At 41.1% G+C, this 17,267-nt stretch overlaps 1 protein-coding gene and 1 long non-coding RNA gene across 4 annotated transcripts in view; one reads left to right on the top strand and one right to left on the bottom strand.

Moving 5' to 3' along the window:
* The window catches only part of LOC310734703 (integrin alpha-M-like), a 266,739-nt gene that overhangs the window by 209,644 nt on the left and 39,828 nt on the right, over positions 1 to 17,267 (top strand). Inside the window, exons 26-30 of one of the 3 annotated variants that reach the window (XM_083557076.1) lie at positions 1,016 to 1,096; positions 1,227 to 1,337; positions 1,437 to 1,550; positions 2,186 to 2,296; positions 2,416 to 3,040. The exons of the other annotated variants lie outside the window; for them this stretch is intronic. Of the exons in view, the coding sequence (XP_083413202.1) occupies positions 1,016 to 1,096; positions 1,227 to 1,337; positions 1,437 to 1,550; positions 2,186 to 2,296; positions 2,416 to 2,514 (516 nt within the window). The 3' untranslated portion in view covers positions 2,515 to 3,040. Of the gene's footprint in view, positions 1 to 1,015; positions 1,097 to 1,226; positions 1,338 to 1,436; positions 1,551 to 2,185; positions 2,297 to 2,415; positions 3,041 to 17,267 lie in introns of those variants that run through there. 3 annotated transcript variants of the gene reach the window in all.
* Positions 1 to 17,267, bottom strand: part of LOC310734807 — a 195,283-nt gene that overhangs the window by 148,590 nt on the left and 29,426 nt on the right. The window lies entirely within an intron of this gene.

Below are 17,267 nucleotides of genomic sequence, written 5' to 3'. Positions count from 1 at the left end.
AAAAGAGCGTTTCAGCTGATGCAGATCCAGTATAGGACGCAACCCACAGTTTTTAGGAACTATGTGTACCGGCTAAAGAACCCGGACTCTTTTTCTAATGGAGGGGCCACCTTGATGTCCACCTTCCTCAGGAGAGTGTCCACTTCCTTTTCAATGACCAGAGCCTGCTTGGGCCGTCATCTCCCATGGCTTCAGCCTCAAACGTCCCAATGGATCCCTTTTGGGTTGGAGTGCTCATTGCGGTGCTCTGTCTCTGCAATTCACGATGCTGGGAGGTGCCAGCTTAGCGGTCTCTTTTGTAGCCCTAAGGACTGGGTCTGTAGTACAGCAGAGCTCAGAGACTTGCTGACCACGAGACATCTCACATGTCTAGCTCCAACAGCAGATCAGCCTGATAGGCCTGCAGCACAGCCATGGTGTGCAGACAGCCTGTGGCTGGAATCGCTGAGGCATAGGCTTTGCTCACCATTGCCGAGATGGTTCACAGGGGATTGATGGGCAGTGCTGGGGCTTTGGGAGACGACACATCGCCTAGGGAGGGATAACTGGCCAGTGTCTCTTCGATCTAGGGCATCGCCCCATTAACACACTATCTCAGTCCAACTATATTTGAATATAGTGACACCCTAGGACTGAAGAGACAGGGAAGAATAAGGCCTAGCTCAAGACCTGGACACGACCTGACACCATTGCAGGGATCCTGCTCAAATCGCAGAAGGTGCTTGACACTCTTCAAATAGAACTTCCAGGACACATTCCAGAATAATGCAGGGAGCGCTGTATTGCTATGCAAGGGGACTATTTTGAAGGTGATGGTGTGTAAACTTAGATAAATAAAGTGCGTTCTAGTAAACAGAGCTAGTGTCGAAACTTTCTAATACCACCTCGTAAATAGATGTATATGTCCCTATTAAGATGATCCCTAATGTAAATTTGATTCATCCAAAAATACACACATTAGCAAGTATACACTTTAGTTCTTGTGCAGGTGGAACTTCTTGCTATGTTTTTGTAGATTCCTGGCTGCAATCTAGACAGACATGAGAAGCCAAATATCACAGATTTTGTGGTAGCACTGCAAAAAAAACATGAGGTGGTGAGTATTGCCTGGCAAAAACAATGTAACACTAACAGTGAATCATCATTTTTTCTGCTATTGATTAATAAGTGAATTAATATAATGAATTGATTTGTTTGTGTTGTATGGAAACTCTCTGGGTTTTTAGAATTGCTCTATAGCCGTATGTGCAGTCTTTAAATGTGCCACAAGTCTCACTAGCAGGCAGCAGAAATTCTACAACATCTTTGGTAATGTCAGCTCTGGGTGGATCGAACAGGTACAATATGTTAAATGTGCATTATTTTAATAATCTAACACTATTATTTTTTACTTATGTGTAACAATAATAATTCGTTATACCTTCTAAACTTTTTAGACCGGATTGCGTTCAGCAGTTTTTATGCTCGCCTCTACAGCAACAATGGACTACAACAGAACAGCATACATCTATTTTGCCTCTGATTCTGTAAACACTGAACCTGTTGGCAAGGTACAGCAACTGATTAAGACTTTATCAAAGCCAGATATGCTCGTTTAATCTTTTATCTATTTGATAATCATTGTTACTATTTCGTTTATTTACTAAGTGACGAAAATATGAATTTGCATTAAAGTGAATGAGTTTAAGTCACATGATTTTATGAACCACTATTCTCAGTTGATATGTTTTTTGTTCTATTGTGAATAAAATGTAGGTTTATGAAATCATTACATTCTGATTTTTATTAACATTTTAAACAGTGCCCCAATTTATTGGGAATTGGGGGTCATCAGTGGTCTCCAACCTTCTGTATACCTCAAATGCCTCTTAATTATTCAAAGCTTTTGGCTTGTTTTATTGCAAAAATAATGTCTAGACATTTAGTGTTTAACACTCATGTTTATAATTAGCTAAAACTTTTGTAAGTGTGTAGATGGTGTTTTCTGAAATTGTGCCTTATGTAAATTTGGATATTGGCTCTTAAAGGGCAGAATGCACAATAAGTATCTATGGACATTTTCCCTAAAATGTTTCTTCAACCAAGTAGGAATTCTTTTATTGCCTGGTACAGGGTTGTGACCCTGATCCAGAACCTCTGATCCAAGAAAACTTGTTGATGAGTTGTTAATGTAATGGTGTTGCAGATTGATACCCAGGTGGAGGTGTATGAAGAGAAATTCCCTCTTAAGGAGACAATTGAAGGTGTCATAGGGGGGCTTGTGCTTTTGGCTCTTATTGCTGCTGGTCTCTACAAGGTCAGTAAAGATACAATCAGATAGGTGAAAAATGTTTTTACCTTTATTATTATTTTTTCCTCTAGATATTCTGTGCTCAGTAATATGTTGCTTGATAATTTTTTTTTTATCTTGCCTAGGCTGGGTTCTTCAAAAACAACTATAAGAAGATGTTGGAGGAAGCCGGAGCAGGGGCTGAGGGAACCGAAAATGGCGCAGAAGCACCAGCTAAAGATTGATGGCTTTTCTCTACATTACAGAGCCATATTTAATCTCATGTGTAGTTTAGCTTGTTAGAGTCAAGTCTCTCTGTAATTCTAAAGAGAGGACACGGTGATAGTTATTTGATAATGAATATTAGCATTAGCATTAGCTGTCTTTTTTAGCTCCTGCAGATTTAGGTAATGCTTGGACAGACTTACAATACAGTGTTAAGGTTGTGGTCACCAGCATTCATGTTTGATTGTTATTTGCTATAAATAAAGGGTTTCTGATTGCAGGATTTGATATAACAAAGGTGTTGTGTTTTTAATTCATGATTTTATGCTTCATACACATCATACTACAAAAGTTCTAAAAGGCAATGCATTATATTATTATCGTCATCTCGACATTCGACAATTTTATTGACATAAAAGTTGTTTCCTCGTGATCTAGACATAACCATAAAACATTAAGCTTACTGTATCTACCCCATTTTTGTCAGGTTCCCCTCTGGGACAACCCTCTCTCTTAATGCAGAGAAAAGGTGAATCGTTGCTGTGGGAAATTAGTACCACCCACGTGTTCTCCATGACAGTGACACCAACGTGTTTTCCATGACATACACAAGAAATATTTACAAGATGAACAAGAAAATCTACAAAAAAATCTAATTATGTTCAAAAGAAAACAAGATTTATGTCTAAATCACGGGAAAATTGTCATGATAACGAGAAAAATATTTTCAATATGTCAAAAAATTTAGTCGGGCTCGCGAAAAAAAAAGAAGGAAAAAATAATACAATGCATGGCCTCTGGTTCATACAGACTTTTTTGTCTTATTGTATTTGTTATAATGTTGACTTTATTTCTTAAGACAATAAATCATGTATAAATGTATTGCGTTGCTCATGCATGTTGAAGATGTAGTTTAAAGTATCTTGAGGGAAATACTTTTTTAAATTTCAAATGATGATATATATATATACAGTGGGTACAGAAAGTATTCAGACCCCCTTAAATTTTTCACTCTTTTTTATTTTGCAGCCATTTGCTAAAATCATTTAAGTTCATTTCTTTTCCTCATGAATGTACACATAGCACCCTATATTGACAGAAAAACACAGAATTGTTGACACTGTTGCAGATTTATAAAAAAAAAAAAACTAAAATATCACATGGTCCTAAGTATTCAGACCCTTTGCTCAGTATTTAGTAGAAGCCCCCTATTGATCTAATACAGCCAGGAGTCTTTTTGGGAAGGCTGCCACAAGTTTTTCACACCTGGATTCAGGGATCCTCTGCCATTCCTCCTTGCAGATCCTCTCCAGTTCTGTCAAGTTGGACGGTAAACGTTGGTGGACAGCTATTTTTAGGTCTCTCCAGAGATGCTCAATTGGGTTTAAGTCATTGCTCTGGCTGGGCCACTCAAGAACAGTCACGGAGTTGTTGTGAAGCCACTCCATCGTTATTTAAGCTGTGTGCTTAGGGTCATTGTCTTGTTGGAAGGTAAACCTTCAGCCCAGTCTGAGGTCCAAAGCACTCTGGAGAAGGTTTTCGTCCAGGATATCCCTGTGCTTGGCCGCATTCATCTTTCCCTTGATTGCAACCAGTCGTCCTGTCCCTGCAGCTGAAAAACACCCCCACAGCATGATGCTGCCACCACCATGCTTCATTGTTGAGACTTTACTGGACAGGTGATGAGCAGTGCCTGGTTTTCTCCACACATACCGCTTAGAATTAAGGCCAAAAAGTTCTATCTTGGTCTCATCAGACCAGAGAATCTTATTTCTCACCATCTTGGAGAACTCCATGCAGGTTTTCATGTGTCCTGCACTGAGGAGAGGCTTTCGTCGGGCCACTCTGCTATAAAGCCCCACTGGTGAAGGGCTGCAGTGATGGTTGACTTTCTACAACTTTCTCCCATCTCCCGACTGCATTTCTGGAGCTCAGCCACAGTGATCTTTGGGTTCTTCTTTACCTCTCTCACCAAGGCTCTTCTCCCCCGATAGCTCAGTTTGGCCGGTCGGCCAGCTCTAGAAATGGTTCTGGTCGTCCCAAACGTCTTCCATTTGAGGATTATGGAGGCCACTGTGCTCTTAGGAACCTTAAGTGGAGCAAAATAATTTTTGGAACCTTGGCCGAATCTGTGCCTTGCCACAATTCTGTCTCTGAGCTCTTCAGGCAGTTCCTTTGACCTTAATGATTCTCATTTGCTCTGACATGCATTGTGATCTGTAAGGTCTTATATAAACAGGTGTGTGGCTTTCCTAATCAAGTCCAATCAGTATAATCAAAAATTTCTGGACTCAAATGAAGGTGTAGAACCATCTCAAGGATGATCAGAAGAAATGGAGAGCACCTGAGTTAAATATATGAGTGTCACAGCAAAGGGTCTGAATACTTAGGACCATGTGATATTTCAGTTTTTCTTTTTTAATAAATCTGCAAAAAGGTCAACAATTCTGTGTTTTTCTGTCAGTATGGGGTGCTGTGTGTACATTCATGAGGAAAAGAAATGAACTTAAATGATTTTAGCAAATGGCTGCAATATAACAAAGAGTGAAGAATTTAACGGGGTCTGAATACTTTCCGTTCCCACTGTACAGTGAGGAAAATAAGTATTTAAACACCCTGCTATTTTGCAAGTTCTCCCACTTAGAAATCATGAAGGGGTCTGAAATTGTCATCGTAGGTGCATGTCTACTGTGAGAGAAGTAATCTAAAAAAAAAAAAATCCAGAAATCACAATATATGATTTTTAAACTATTTATTTGTATGATACAGCTGCAAATAAGTATTTGAACACCTGTCTATCAGCTAGAATTCTGACCCTCAAAGACCTGTTAGTCTGCCTTAAAAATGTCCACCTCCACTAAATTTATTATCCTAAATTATATGCACCTGTTTGAGGTCGTTAGCTGCATAAAGACACCTGTCCACCCCATACAATCAGTAAGAATCCAACTACTAACATGGCCAAGACCAAAGAGCTGTCCAAAGACACTAGAGACAAAATTGTACACCTTCACAAGGCTTGGAAGGGCTACGGGGAAATTGCCAAGCAGCTTGGTGAAAAAAGGTCCACTGTTGGAGCAATCATTAGAAAATGGAAGAAGCTAAATATGACTGTCAATCTCCCTCAGACTGGGGCTCCATGCAAGATCTCACCTCGTGGGGTCTCCATGATCCTAAGGAAGGTGAGAAATCAGCCCAGAACTACACGGGAGGAGCTGGTCAATGACCTGAAAAGAGCTGGGACCACCGTTTCCAAGTATTACCAACAGTAACGTTGGTAATACATAAGAGGTCATTGTTTGAAATCATGCATGGCACGAAGGTTCCCCTGCTTAAACCAGCACATGTCCAGGCACGTCTTAAGTTTGCCAATGACCATTTGGATGATCCAGAGGAGTCATGGGAGAAAGTCATGTGGTCAGATAAGACCAAAAAAGAACTTTTTGGTCATAATTCCACTAAACGTGTTTGGAGGAAGAAGAATGATGATGAATAATGAGTACCATCCCAAGAACCCCATCCCTACTGTGAAGCATCATGCTTTCAGCATATTTCTCCACCCTCATAGAAAATAACAAGCATAATCCTAGATTTCTATTCAGCACGGTAGCAAAATTAACAGGGAATAAAAGCACTGCACTAACATGCACACCATCAATAGGTAGTAATGATTTCATGATCTTTTTTTTTAATAATAAAACTTTAAACATCAGGCAAAAAATCCAGACGGTTAATATAAATCCAAATTATTTTACAAGTAACCCTGTAGACAGCAGTGTAATTATAACAGACAATCAATTACAAAGTTTTACTTCTATTCACGAGAATGACTTAATTTCATTAATTTCCTCATCAAAATCATCAACCTGCATTCTCGATCCCTTGCCTACAAGTTTCTTTAAACAGATAATTCCAGAGGTAATTGAACCTGTTTCAAAAATAATAAACTCTTCCATTAGCACTGGTTTTGTACCAAAATCCTTCAAACTGGCAGTTATCCACCCCTAATTAAGAAACCTGACCTTGACCCATGTCAGCTGTCCAACTACAGACCAATATCAAATCTCCCCTTCATAGCCAAAATTTTAGAAAAGGTTGTAGCACAGCAGTTATGGTCACACCTACTTATGAATAACATTTTTGAAATGTATCAGTCAGGATTTCGGCCTCATCATAGCACAGAGACGGCGCTAGTTAAGGTGGTAAATGACCTGTTATTGGCCTCTGATCAGGGTTTTGTCTCCTTACTTGTTTTGCAGCTAGAAGCAATCTTTCCGATTACCTAGAATCTCTGAATGGTGTTTCTGTTTCAGTGTGTACGGCTGTCAAAGACCTTGGTGTGATTATTGACCCGAGTCTTTCCTTTGAGGCTCACGTGAATAATATTACCAGGATCGCCTTCTTTTACCTTAGAAATATTGCTAAAATTAGAAATATGATGTCTTTACAGGATGCAGAAAAACTAGTTCATGCTTTTGTTACATCTAGATAAGACTACTGTAACGCTTTACTGTCTGGGTGTGCGAGTAGGTGCTTAAATAAGCTTCAGTTAGTTCAGAATGCAGCAGCAAGAGTCCTCACTAGATCTAGAAAATATGACCACATCACCCCTGTATTAATCGGTCTACACTGGCTCCCAATCAAATCTCGCATTGATTATAAAATACTACTACTGACATATTAAGCACTTAACAGTCTCGCACCGGCTTCTGTTCCAGTATGATCCTCCACGCCTACTTAGATCAAAAGGTGCTGGCTATCTGTTGGTTCCTCCAATAATGAAGATTACAGCAGGGGGCAGATCTTTCTCTTATAAAGCCCCGCAGTTATGGAACAGCCTTCCTATCCGTGTTCGGGACTCAGACACAGTCTCAGTGTTTAAGTCGAGGTTGAAAACATATTTATTCAGTCAAGCCTTTAATCAGTAGATTTTTTCTCAGGTAAAGGCTCAGATCTGGAGGGAACATTGATATAGAGTGTTTGGTGAACTGGGATATTTGTACGCTGTCGTCCCCTCACATTCACGCGTTCACTCAGGTTTGTTGATGGTGGTGTGGTGGGTCGTCTCTTATCCCATAGATCCCTCATGTCTGTGTTGCCTTCTGGTTCTCCCTTTTAGTTATGCTGCCATAGCGAGTCTTGCCGGAGTCCAAACTGCACAGTGACTTTAACTCTCATGCAACAATAGGTACACTTAATAATCCATATACTTCTCTTTCTGTCACCCTCTTCTCTCTCTCTTTCTCTTTCTCTCTCTCTCTCTCTCTCTCTCTCTCTCTCTCTCTCTCTCTCTCTCTCTCTCTCTCTCTCTCTCAGTCAATTTAAACATGCTTCTGAGGCTCCAGTGACCACTGTTCCTGCCCCTCTCCCCTCCGTGGATCTTCCCACTTTATCCAGGCCTGCCTCTGGATAGTGTTCTCTTTGACTGGAGGCCACTCTGTGCAGCTGGGGTAGGTTTGTCATCAACACCTTGGGTGGTTCCATGAAATTCCGGAGTAAGAACGGGAGCTTTGAGGATGGATTGGACTGTAGTTGATGTCAACAGTCTCCTGCACTGACTCAGGAATACATTTCGCTTTTGATCATCATCACTGTACCCCGCAACATTGTATACCTGCCACAAATGGACATTCGGTGTAACCCAGATGAGAATGGGTTCCCTTTTGAGTCTGGTTCCTCTCAAGGTCAAGTCAAGTCAAGTCAAGAAGCTTTTATTGTCATTTCAACCATGTATAGCTGATGCAGTACACAGTGAAATGAAACAACGTTCCTCCTGAACCCAGGTGCTACATTGAACAACATAAAACAAACAGTACAGAACAGAAGAACACAGGGCCGAGAACTAAGATCCTCGCCACATAAAGTGCATGTGTGCAGCTGGTGCAAACAGTGCAAAAGACAACACAAGACAGTGCAAGACAACACAGGACAGTGCAGGACAATACACAAAATATAAAATTAAAAATGGAAATAGCTCCGCCAGTAAAACCTGTCGTAACAGAATAAGGTGCAGTGTAAACGGAAAGATGTAAACAGAATTTGTGCAATTCAGCAGTAGCAGCAATCAAAAATAGAGTTAACAGTAACCAAAGGATTTGGACAGAATATTGTGCAAAATAACAAGTCCCGGAAACAGCAACAGACGGCATGTAAACATTTTGCGATAGTGAAAAATGTGATTGGTATTGAAACCTGGGTGAACGAAGTGTATGATGGGTGTTGAGTCCGGTTTGTGCGGATCAGTCACACAGTTGTGTGTAAGTGTGTGTGTGTGTGTGTGTGTGTGTGTGTGTGTGTGTGTGTGTGTGTGTGTGTGTGTGTGTGTGTGTGTGTGTGTGTGAGAGAGAGTTCAGTTCAGTTCTTTGTTGAGGAGCCTGGTGGCTTGCGGGAAAAAACTGTTGCACAGTCTGGATGTGGCGGCCCGAATGCTTCGGAACCGTTTCCCTGATGGGAGGAGTGTGAAAAGTGTGTGTGACGGGTGTGTGTGATCATCCACAATGCTGTGTGCTTTGCGGATGCAGCGTGTAGTGTAGATGTCCATGATAGAGGGGAGAGAGATTCCGATGATCTTGTCAGCTGTCCTCACTATCCTCTGTAGGGTCTTGAGATCCGAGACGGTGCAGTTCCCAAACCAGGCAGTGATGCAGCTGCTCAGGATGCTCTCAATGGTCCCTCTGTAGAACATGGACAGGATGGGGGGAGGGAGATGAGCTTTCCTCAGCCTTTTTAGGAAGTAGAGACGCTGCTGGGCTTTCTTGGTGATGGAGCTGGTGTTAAGTGACCAGGTGAGCTTGTCCGCCAGATGAACACCAAGGAATTTGGTGCTCTTGACGATCTCCACTGAGGATCCAGCGATGATCAGTGGAGAATGGTCACTTTGTGTTCTCCTGAAGTCAACAACCATCTCTTTAGTTTTGTCAACGTTTAGAGACAGGTTGTTGGCTCCACACCAGGCTGTTAACCGTTGCACCTCCTCTCTGTATGCTGACTCGTTGTTCTTGCTGATTAGACCCACCACGGTCGTGTCATCGGCAAACTTGATGATGTGATTCGAGCTGTGCATTGGTGCACAGTCGTGAGTCAGCAGAGTGAACAGCAGTGGACTGAGCACACAGCCCTGGGGGGCCCCAGTGCTCAGTGTGGTGGTGCTGGAGATGCTGTTTCCGATCCGGACTGACTGAGGTCTTCCAGTCAGGAAGTCCAGGATCCAGTTGCAGAGGGAGGTGTTCAGGCCCAGTAGGCTCAGCTTCTCGATCAGGTGCTGAGGAATGATTGTGTTGAATGCTGAACTGAAGTCTATGAACAGCATCCTTACATAAGAGTCCTTGTTATCCAGATGGGTGAGGGCCAGATGAAGGGTTGTGGAAATAGCATCATCCGTGGAGCGGTTTGGACGATATGCGAACTGCATGGGGTCCAGTGCGGGTGGAAGCTGAGTCTTTATGTGCCTCATGACGAGCCTCTTGAAGCACTTCATCATGATGGGTGTGAGTGCAACGGGACGATAGTCATTGAGGCAGGAGACAGAAGACTTTTTCGGCACAGGAATGATGGTCGTCGTCTTGAGGCACATAGGAACAGTGGCGCTGCTCAGGGAGATGTTGAAGATGTCAGTGAGGACATCTGCTAGCTGTTGTGCACATTCCCTGAGCACTCTGCCAGGAATGTTGTCTGGTCCAGCAGACTTCCGTGGGTTAACTCTGCATAGAGTTTTCCTCACTTCAGCTGTGGTTAGACAGAGCACCTGGTCAATGGGAGGAGGGATGGTCTTCCTCGCCACCATGTTGTTCTGCACCTCAAACCGGGCGTAGAAGTCGTTCAGCGCATCTGGGAGGGAGGCGTCACGGTCACAAGCAGGTGATGTGGTCTTGTAATTCGTGATCGCCTGAATGCCCTGCCACATGCGCCGGGTGTCTCCACTGTCCTGGAAGTGGCCGTGAATTCTCTTGGCGTGTGCGCGCTTCGCCTCTCTGATGGCACGGGACAGTTTGGCCCTTGCTGTTTTCAAGGCCGAACTGGTCTTGAACGCCTGCTGAGTGGTCTGTATGCTGGGATTAACATAACAGAGATGTGGTCTGAGTAACCGAGTTGGGGGCGGGGCTTCGCCCGGTATGCGCCCCGGATGTTTGTGTAAACAACATCCAGCGTGTTTTCTCCTCTGGTTGCAAAGTCCACATTCTGATAAAATTTAGGGAGCACAGTCCTGAGATTTACGTCATTAAAATCTCCGGCGACTATAAACAATCCGTCAGGGTGTGAGTTTTGAAGTCTGCTAATGGTCCCGTAGAGCACACTGAGCGCTTCCTTAGCATTAGCGCTAGGTGGTATGTACACTCCGAGCACAATAGCGGTGGTGAATTCCCGTGGTAAATAAAAAGGTCTACATCTCACAACAATAAACTCCAGCAGCGATGAGCAGTAGGTAGAAACAAGCACAGAGTTCTTACACCATTCCGTGTTGATGTAAACACACAGACCGCCGCCGCGAGTCTTACCGCACAGAGCTGCATTTCTGTCGGCACGAAACGCGGCTAGCCTGTCCAGCTGGATGGCGGCGTCCGGAACTCTGTCGCTCAGCCACGTCTCCGTAAACACAAAAATGCAGCAGTGTCTGAACTCACGCCGAGTAGCTTGTTGGAGTCTGATGTAGTCTAGTTTATTGTCCAGGGAGCAGACATTTGCCAGCAGTAGTGATGGTAGAGCGGGCCGGCTAGGGTTAGCTTTTAGCCTAGCATTAGCACCCGCTCGCTTTCCGCGCTTCTCTTTTCTCGCGCAGCGCTTCCGATTCCCCCTCCTCCGCCCGTCCGCCGCAGGCGATGCCGAGGACTGGAGGCCTGGTTCTCGGAGCACGCCGAGGTCGTGTAGCTTCTGCCGCAGGTCATCATTAATGGTGTTGTTTGGGTTGTTGCTGAGTTCTTTCAGGGTTTTTTGGTTGTACACAGGGACACCGGTTGCTCTGATGTCCATGTATTGTAGTAAGGCGGGCTACAAAGTGAGAGTAGCACCATTTTGGGTCCGGAGCGGCCGCTGCGAGCTACTGCCGCGCCGCCATCTTGGAACCACAAGATTCCAAGGTTTCTTCCTTATGCCATCTCGGGGAGTTTTTCCTTGCCACAGTCGCCACCAGCTTGCTCATCAGGGACAAACTTACTCATAAAGAACATATTCATTTTTAATCACCGCATTATCTGTGTAAAGCTGCTTTGAGACAATGTTCATTGTTAAAAGCGCTATACAAATAAAAATGAATTTAATTGAATTTGGGGGTGTTTTTCTGCACATGGGACAGGGCGACGGCAGCTGTATTAAGGAGAGGATGACCGGGGCCATGTATTGCGAGAATTTGGGGAACAACCTCCTTCCCTCAGTTAGAGCATCGAAGATAGGTCGAGGCTGGGTCTTCCAACATGACAATGACCCAAAGCACACAGCCAGGATAACCAAGGAGTGGCTCTGTAAGAAGCATATCAAGGTTCTGGCGTGGCCTAGGTCTCCAGACCTAAACCCAATAGAGAATCTTTGGAGGGAGGTCAAACTTCGTGTTTCTCAGCGACAGGCCAGAAACCTGACTGATCTAGAGAAGATCTGTGTGGAGGAGTGGGCCAAAATCCCTCCTGCAGTGTGTGCAAACCTGGTGAAAAACTGCAGGAAACGTTTGACCTCTGTAATTGCAAACAAAGGCTACTGTACCAAATATTAACATTGACTTTCTCAGGTGTTCAAATACTTATTTGCAGCTGTATCATACTAATAAATAGTTTAAAAATCATACATTGTGATTTCTGGATTTTTTCTTTTAGATTATGTCTCTCACAGTGGACATGCACCTACGATGACAATTTCAGACTTCTCCATGATTTCTAAGTGGGAGAATTTGCAAAATAGCAGGGTGTTCAAATACTTATTTTCCTCACTGTATACTGTATATATATATATATATATATATATATATATATATATATATATATATATATATATAGAGAGAGAGAGAGAGAGAGAGTTTATTTTTAAAAAGCTCTGTATTTAAAGGTACCTGCCAAAACTGCCAAAATGGAAACTTAATAAAGTACTTTAATAAAAATTAAGTTTCACAAAATGTACAAAATGCAGTTTTAAAACTTCTTTTGAAGCTAATACAGAAGGTCCTTTTTGTTCCTTTTTTGACAAAACTACACTGCCCCTTGTTGCCATACCTGCATACACACACGTATTTTTAAATGTAACTGATTTAATATAAATATCTGTATAAATTTAACTTTAATTTAAGGCATATTAGCAGCAGATGCAGATTATGACAGGGTGGAGGAACATTGGAGGAACATGGTGGGATCAGGAAACCATGAAGAATGTCAACATTTCGATGAATTTGATAAGCGCTCTAGAAATAAAAATTATAAGCAATTCTGTAAGTACTGGATAGTTCACAAAAAACATCTTCAGGTTTTTGGTGTAATGTGTGATCACAATTTTGTTGTGTATTCCTTTATTCCTAGCAGTGGCAAGGCTTCAGGGTCAGCCTACTCTGCTGGCCTAAACTCTCTCAGAATCACTGAATTATGTTTTAATACACTTTTATCCATGAGTATGTATTTAATTATTCCAAATAGGCTGGGGGACATCTCATTGGGGGGCCATTTTAACACTGAGGCAAAACAAGAAAGTGCAATATTTTTGGAAATGTACTTTATTTGCTGAGATGTTAGCTCTCATTTTTCCTAAAATTTTATTATTAACATATTTTTTTTCACACTTCTAAAATATAAACAGAAGTTTAGAAGGGTGTCTTGAAGAGTAAAAGGGAAAGTTTATAGGACTGTGGTAAGACCTGCGATGTTGTATGGTTTAGAGAAAGTGGCATTGACTAAAAGACAGGCGGTGGAGCTGGAGGTAGCAGAGCTGAAGATGTTGAGATATGCCTGTTGTGAAATGACTGATGCTTTGATTGTAGAAAGCTGAGATTTCCACAATCTTAGTTTTGTGGAGAAGGCTTTCACACTTTCATAAGCTGCCATGATGAGCTGACCAGGGCCCTGGAGCTCCAGGTGAAGGATGTTTAGCTCCTCTGTAATGTCCACTAAGAATGCAAGGTCCATGACCTGTTTAGGATCATCAAATTTAGAAACATCCATTCTGCCATCTTCCGTGATTCTCTTAAATTAAAAAATCTCTTCAGGACATTCCGCCTGCTGAGCCAGCGTACCTCAGTAAAGTAAAGTACATCGCCAAATGTTGACTTAATTTCTTTTAAAAAGGCCCAAAACTGGCAGTTCTGTAAACTCCTTGACCTGATGTAATTGATAAATTTTAAGCTTCACTGCTGGATCTGCATTCTCCTCTTCTATCTTTCTTTGTACCAGTGCTACCAGTCCTATTTTTTTTACCTGTAAAAGACAGGGTGCCATCAGTGGTAATAACTATTAGTCTATTCCGCGGAAAACCAGAACGCCTAATCATGTGAGCTGTGAACGGTTGTGCATTGGACACAAACTCAGCAACTCCTCCGTCACGTCAAACTGGTCATTAATACCCCTGATGAAAATGACTAGCTGAACAATGTCTGCTTTGTCTGTGCTTTCGTTGAGTGCCACAGTGTATGCAGTGAAATCTCTAGATCAAATGTTCACAATTTAATTTATTTTTTCATAGAATGAATAGATTTAATAGAAAGCTGTTTAAGCCTGAAATCATTGTATGAAGTTTTTTCAGATTGCAATTTGGTGACTCTGAGGCCCCCTAGCAGGTGACTGATCACATCTGCATTTTCATGTCCTTTGATTGTATAATCTGAAAGCACACTAGTCAGAGCTCACAAATTGTAAAAAAATGCAGTGTCATTTTATGAGGTTTCTTCAATGTCAATGCTTCTGCTAGAGATGATGTATGCAGGCAGTATGTGGCTGCAGTTGTTGAATTGTGTTCATTGGGTTTCTTGCTTTAGTAATGCCTAATGATGCAGTGCTCTGTTTAAATGCATTTTTTTTATAATATTAATGGTTTCTATTAGAGGTTGACCCATTCCTGGTTTTCCAATTGCTGTAACGATCGGCTCTCTGCAAAAATCCACACCTATAGTTTTTCTGTTTTGCCTCCTTGCTGGAGCATCTGAAAAGGTCTGATGTCATGAAACAATGACCAATTTTCTTTCTCTATTTTAGCTAAGATAATCTGTGAATTAAATTGCAGTAATTATGGCTGTAAAATAAGTTTTAAAATCAGGAGCTACCACCAGGTAGTGGTGGACAATAGGGAAGTACATGTAATTTGTTATTGTATTTAAGTAGCTTCTTTTCATATTTGTACTTTACTGATGAATTTCCATTTGGGGACTTTGACTTCACTACATTTCAAAGTCAAATACTAAATTTTGTGAAAATTTTCATTCATGAGTTGATAGAAATTTAACTTGCCGAGCACACAACAATCCACCAATCAGGGAAAAGTGCGCGTTCTGTTTTTAACTTGTTTTTATTTTACATTTTGTGATATCTATTTGGCATGAACTTACAGTTCAGTGTTAATTCAACAGCAAGCAGAACATCTTGAGATGAATAAATGGTTCTTCTGAGTCTATCTTGACATGTGGCTTTATTTAAGCAATTTCTTTAAGTAGACAACAACTGATTATAGGAGCATTATAGCCATAATCATTCATAGCACAAGTGAAAGTTTCAAGGGAGCACTTTTACTTAGGAATATTTTACAGAGTGTATCTGCAACTCAAGTACATGGTTTGTGTAGTTTGTCTAAACATGAGTACCCATGACTATGCAAAACACACTGAATTGAAAATTTTGGCAAATTATATTACAAAATTAGATGGGGAAAATTTAAAAGCTATTCTGGTAATCATCACAAAATCTGTAACACAAGAAATTACAAAACCTTGTAGAAAACTAAAACCTTTAAACTGGTGTAAATGATTACCATACTGTATATCAGTGATCCTTCATTTGGATCACATGACTGCTTTGTTTGCTATGAAAAAGCTTATGCTTCAAACTACTGAAATAACACGCCTTTTAAACAAGACTCAGTATTTAATCTGAACATTAGTTGTAATATTCTGTTTAAGTAGAAACTGATGGAACTAGTTTGTGACAGATATGATGGTACCAAGACTTGTCCTTCGTGAACAAAATGAACAAACAAGACATGCCAGACATTCAGTTCAGATAGTAGACTTGAAGGTTCAACAGGAGAAGAAGAGGAGTGCGGAGCATCATTGTAGCCCATTGGAGAAGTATTATATGTGCATGTAGCATAATTGGGTTAATGCAGTAATCTTAGCGCGATACATTTAAAAGCTTGGCTGCATGTGAACACAAAAACCCACCAAGGCCCAGCTGCAGAGTGTAAAACAAGATTCCCAACATGCTGCTTGGTTGGTTCAGAAGGCTGTCCTTTTCCGCAAACAACTGCATGAGTCCAAATCCATGTCCCCACCTGACAAGAACATAAACAGGTTTTGTTTCAGTGTTGGAGTGATGCTAGCTACAAGTAGCAAGGTAACAGTAGTAGTGAATGTGTGTTTTTATTCAAAATAATGTGGCTGCACAATAAAATGAAAATATTTACATGTGTATGGATAGTTTGGCTGTAGCTTAGCTATTTTATATTATTAGATGCTACACGTTTAAATATTGATGTTAATCTGATGTTAGCTTAAATAGGAACCAGATAAAAAGTACAATCAGATTACTGCATTATAAGAACAATACTGGTTATATTCAGCAGTTGTCTTGCTAGTGTGGAAAGCTGATTTTATAAGGTCTATAATTTCCCCTAAAAAGACCTGCATGGAAGTGTTCAAACATGGCACATAGAGCGGTTGTGCTTTTTTACACATTTACTGAATCCTTTACTGCTCAGCTGTGGTGCTTCTCTTGGAATACTAGAAATGTGTTTATTATTTGTTGTTGTAAAATAATGAAATTTTTAATTGTATCTATTTAATTGATTGTAAACCTGAATTTGAAAACCTTGGAGCGCCCGACGGATAAAGCAAGGTTGCACATTGCCCGGTAATTCGGGTCATTGAACATGACTTGAGTCCACCTTTCCCATTTAGGGTCACTGGTATTTGTGAGTTATCCTGGGATTCTTAAATCTCACCCTCAACAACCTGCCACTCCTGGACCAGTGAGCAAGGCCCTTAATCACATAGTTGCTAAATGCTGTACTGTAAATGTGTGGTGCAATTACTTTCCTGTCAAACCAAACCTAACATAAAATCAAGGAGATCTTAACTCTGCTTCAATTGGGTTTCTGACGAGGAAAAATCCTGTTGCTTCATTGAATATCTTTGGGGCAATCTGGTACAACCAAAACAGGGCATTTTACAAAAGCCTCAGTATCAAAAAAGTAACCTTCAAAATAACATAAAAATGATGGAAAGTGCATATTTTCGTCCCACATTTACTTGATTCCACATATTAAAAGTTGAACGCTGAACTGGAAGTTACATTTGAAATTCCGGAAAATCAAGTGTGTTTGATCATATTCATATTTATTATACACTTTCATTTTCATTTTACAGATGCATAAAAAAGGTTAACATTAAAACAAGCAATAATAAAAAACGAATTACTATACATTTCTGATGGATTTAGAAACTTAGAAACAGTGTCAAAAACACTGATGCTCTATGTGCCCAACTGTTTATGGTGCAAAGTTCATTTGAATTCATTGATGCCCACTTTCAGCTGGCAGCATGGAAGAAATGATGAGGCTGAAGGCTGAAAACAGAAGTGGAAGTTAATCTAATTTTAAAGAA

This window comes from Silurus aristotelis (assembly GCF_946808225.1).
Source record: "Silurus aristotelis genome assembly, chromosome: 12".
NCBI lineage: Eukaryota > Metazoa > Chordata > Actinopteri > Siluriformes > Siluridae > Silurus > Silurus aristotelis.
The sequence above is the reverse complement of the archived record's forward strand: the minus strand, read 5'-3'. Positions and strand labels throughout refer to the sequence as shown.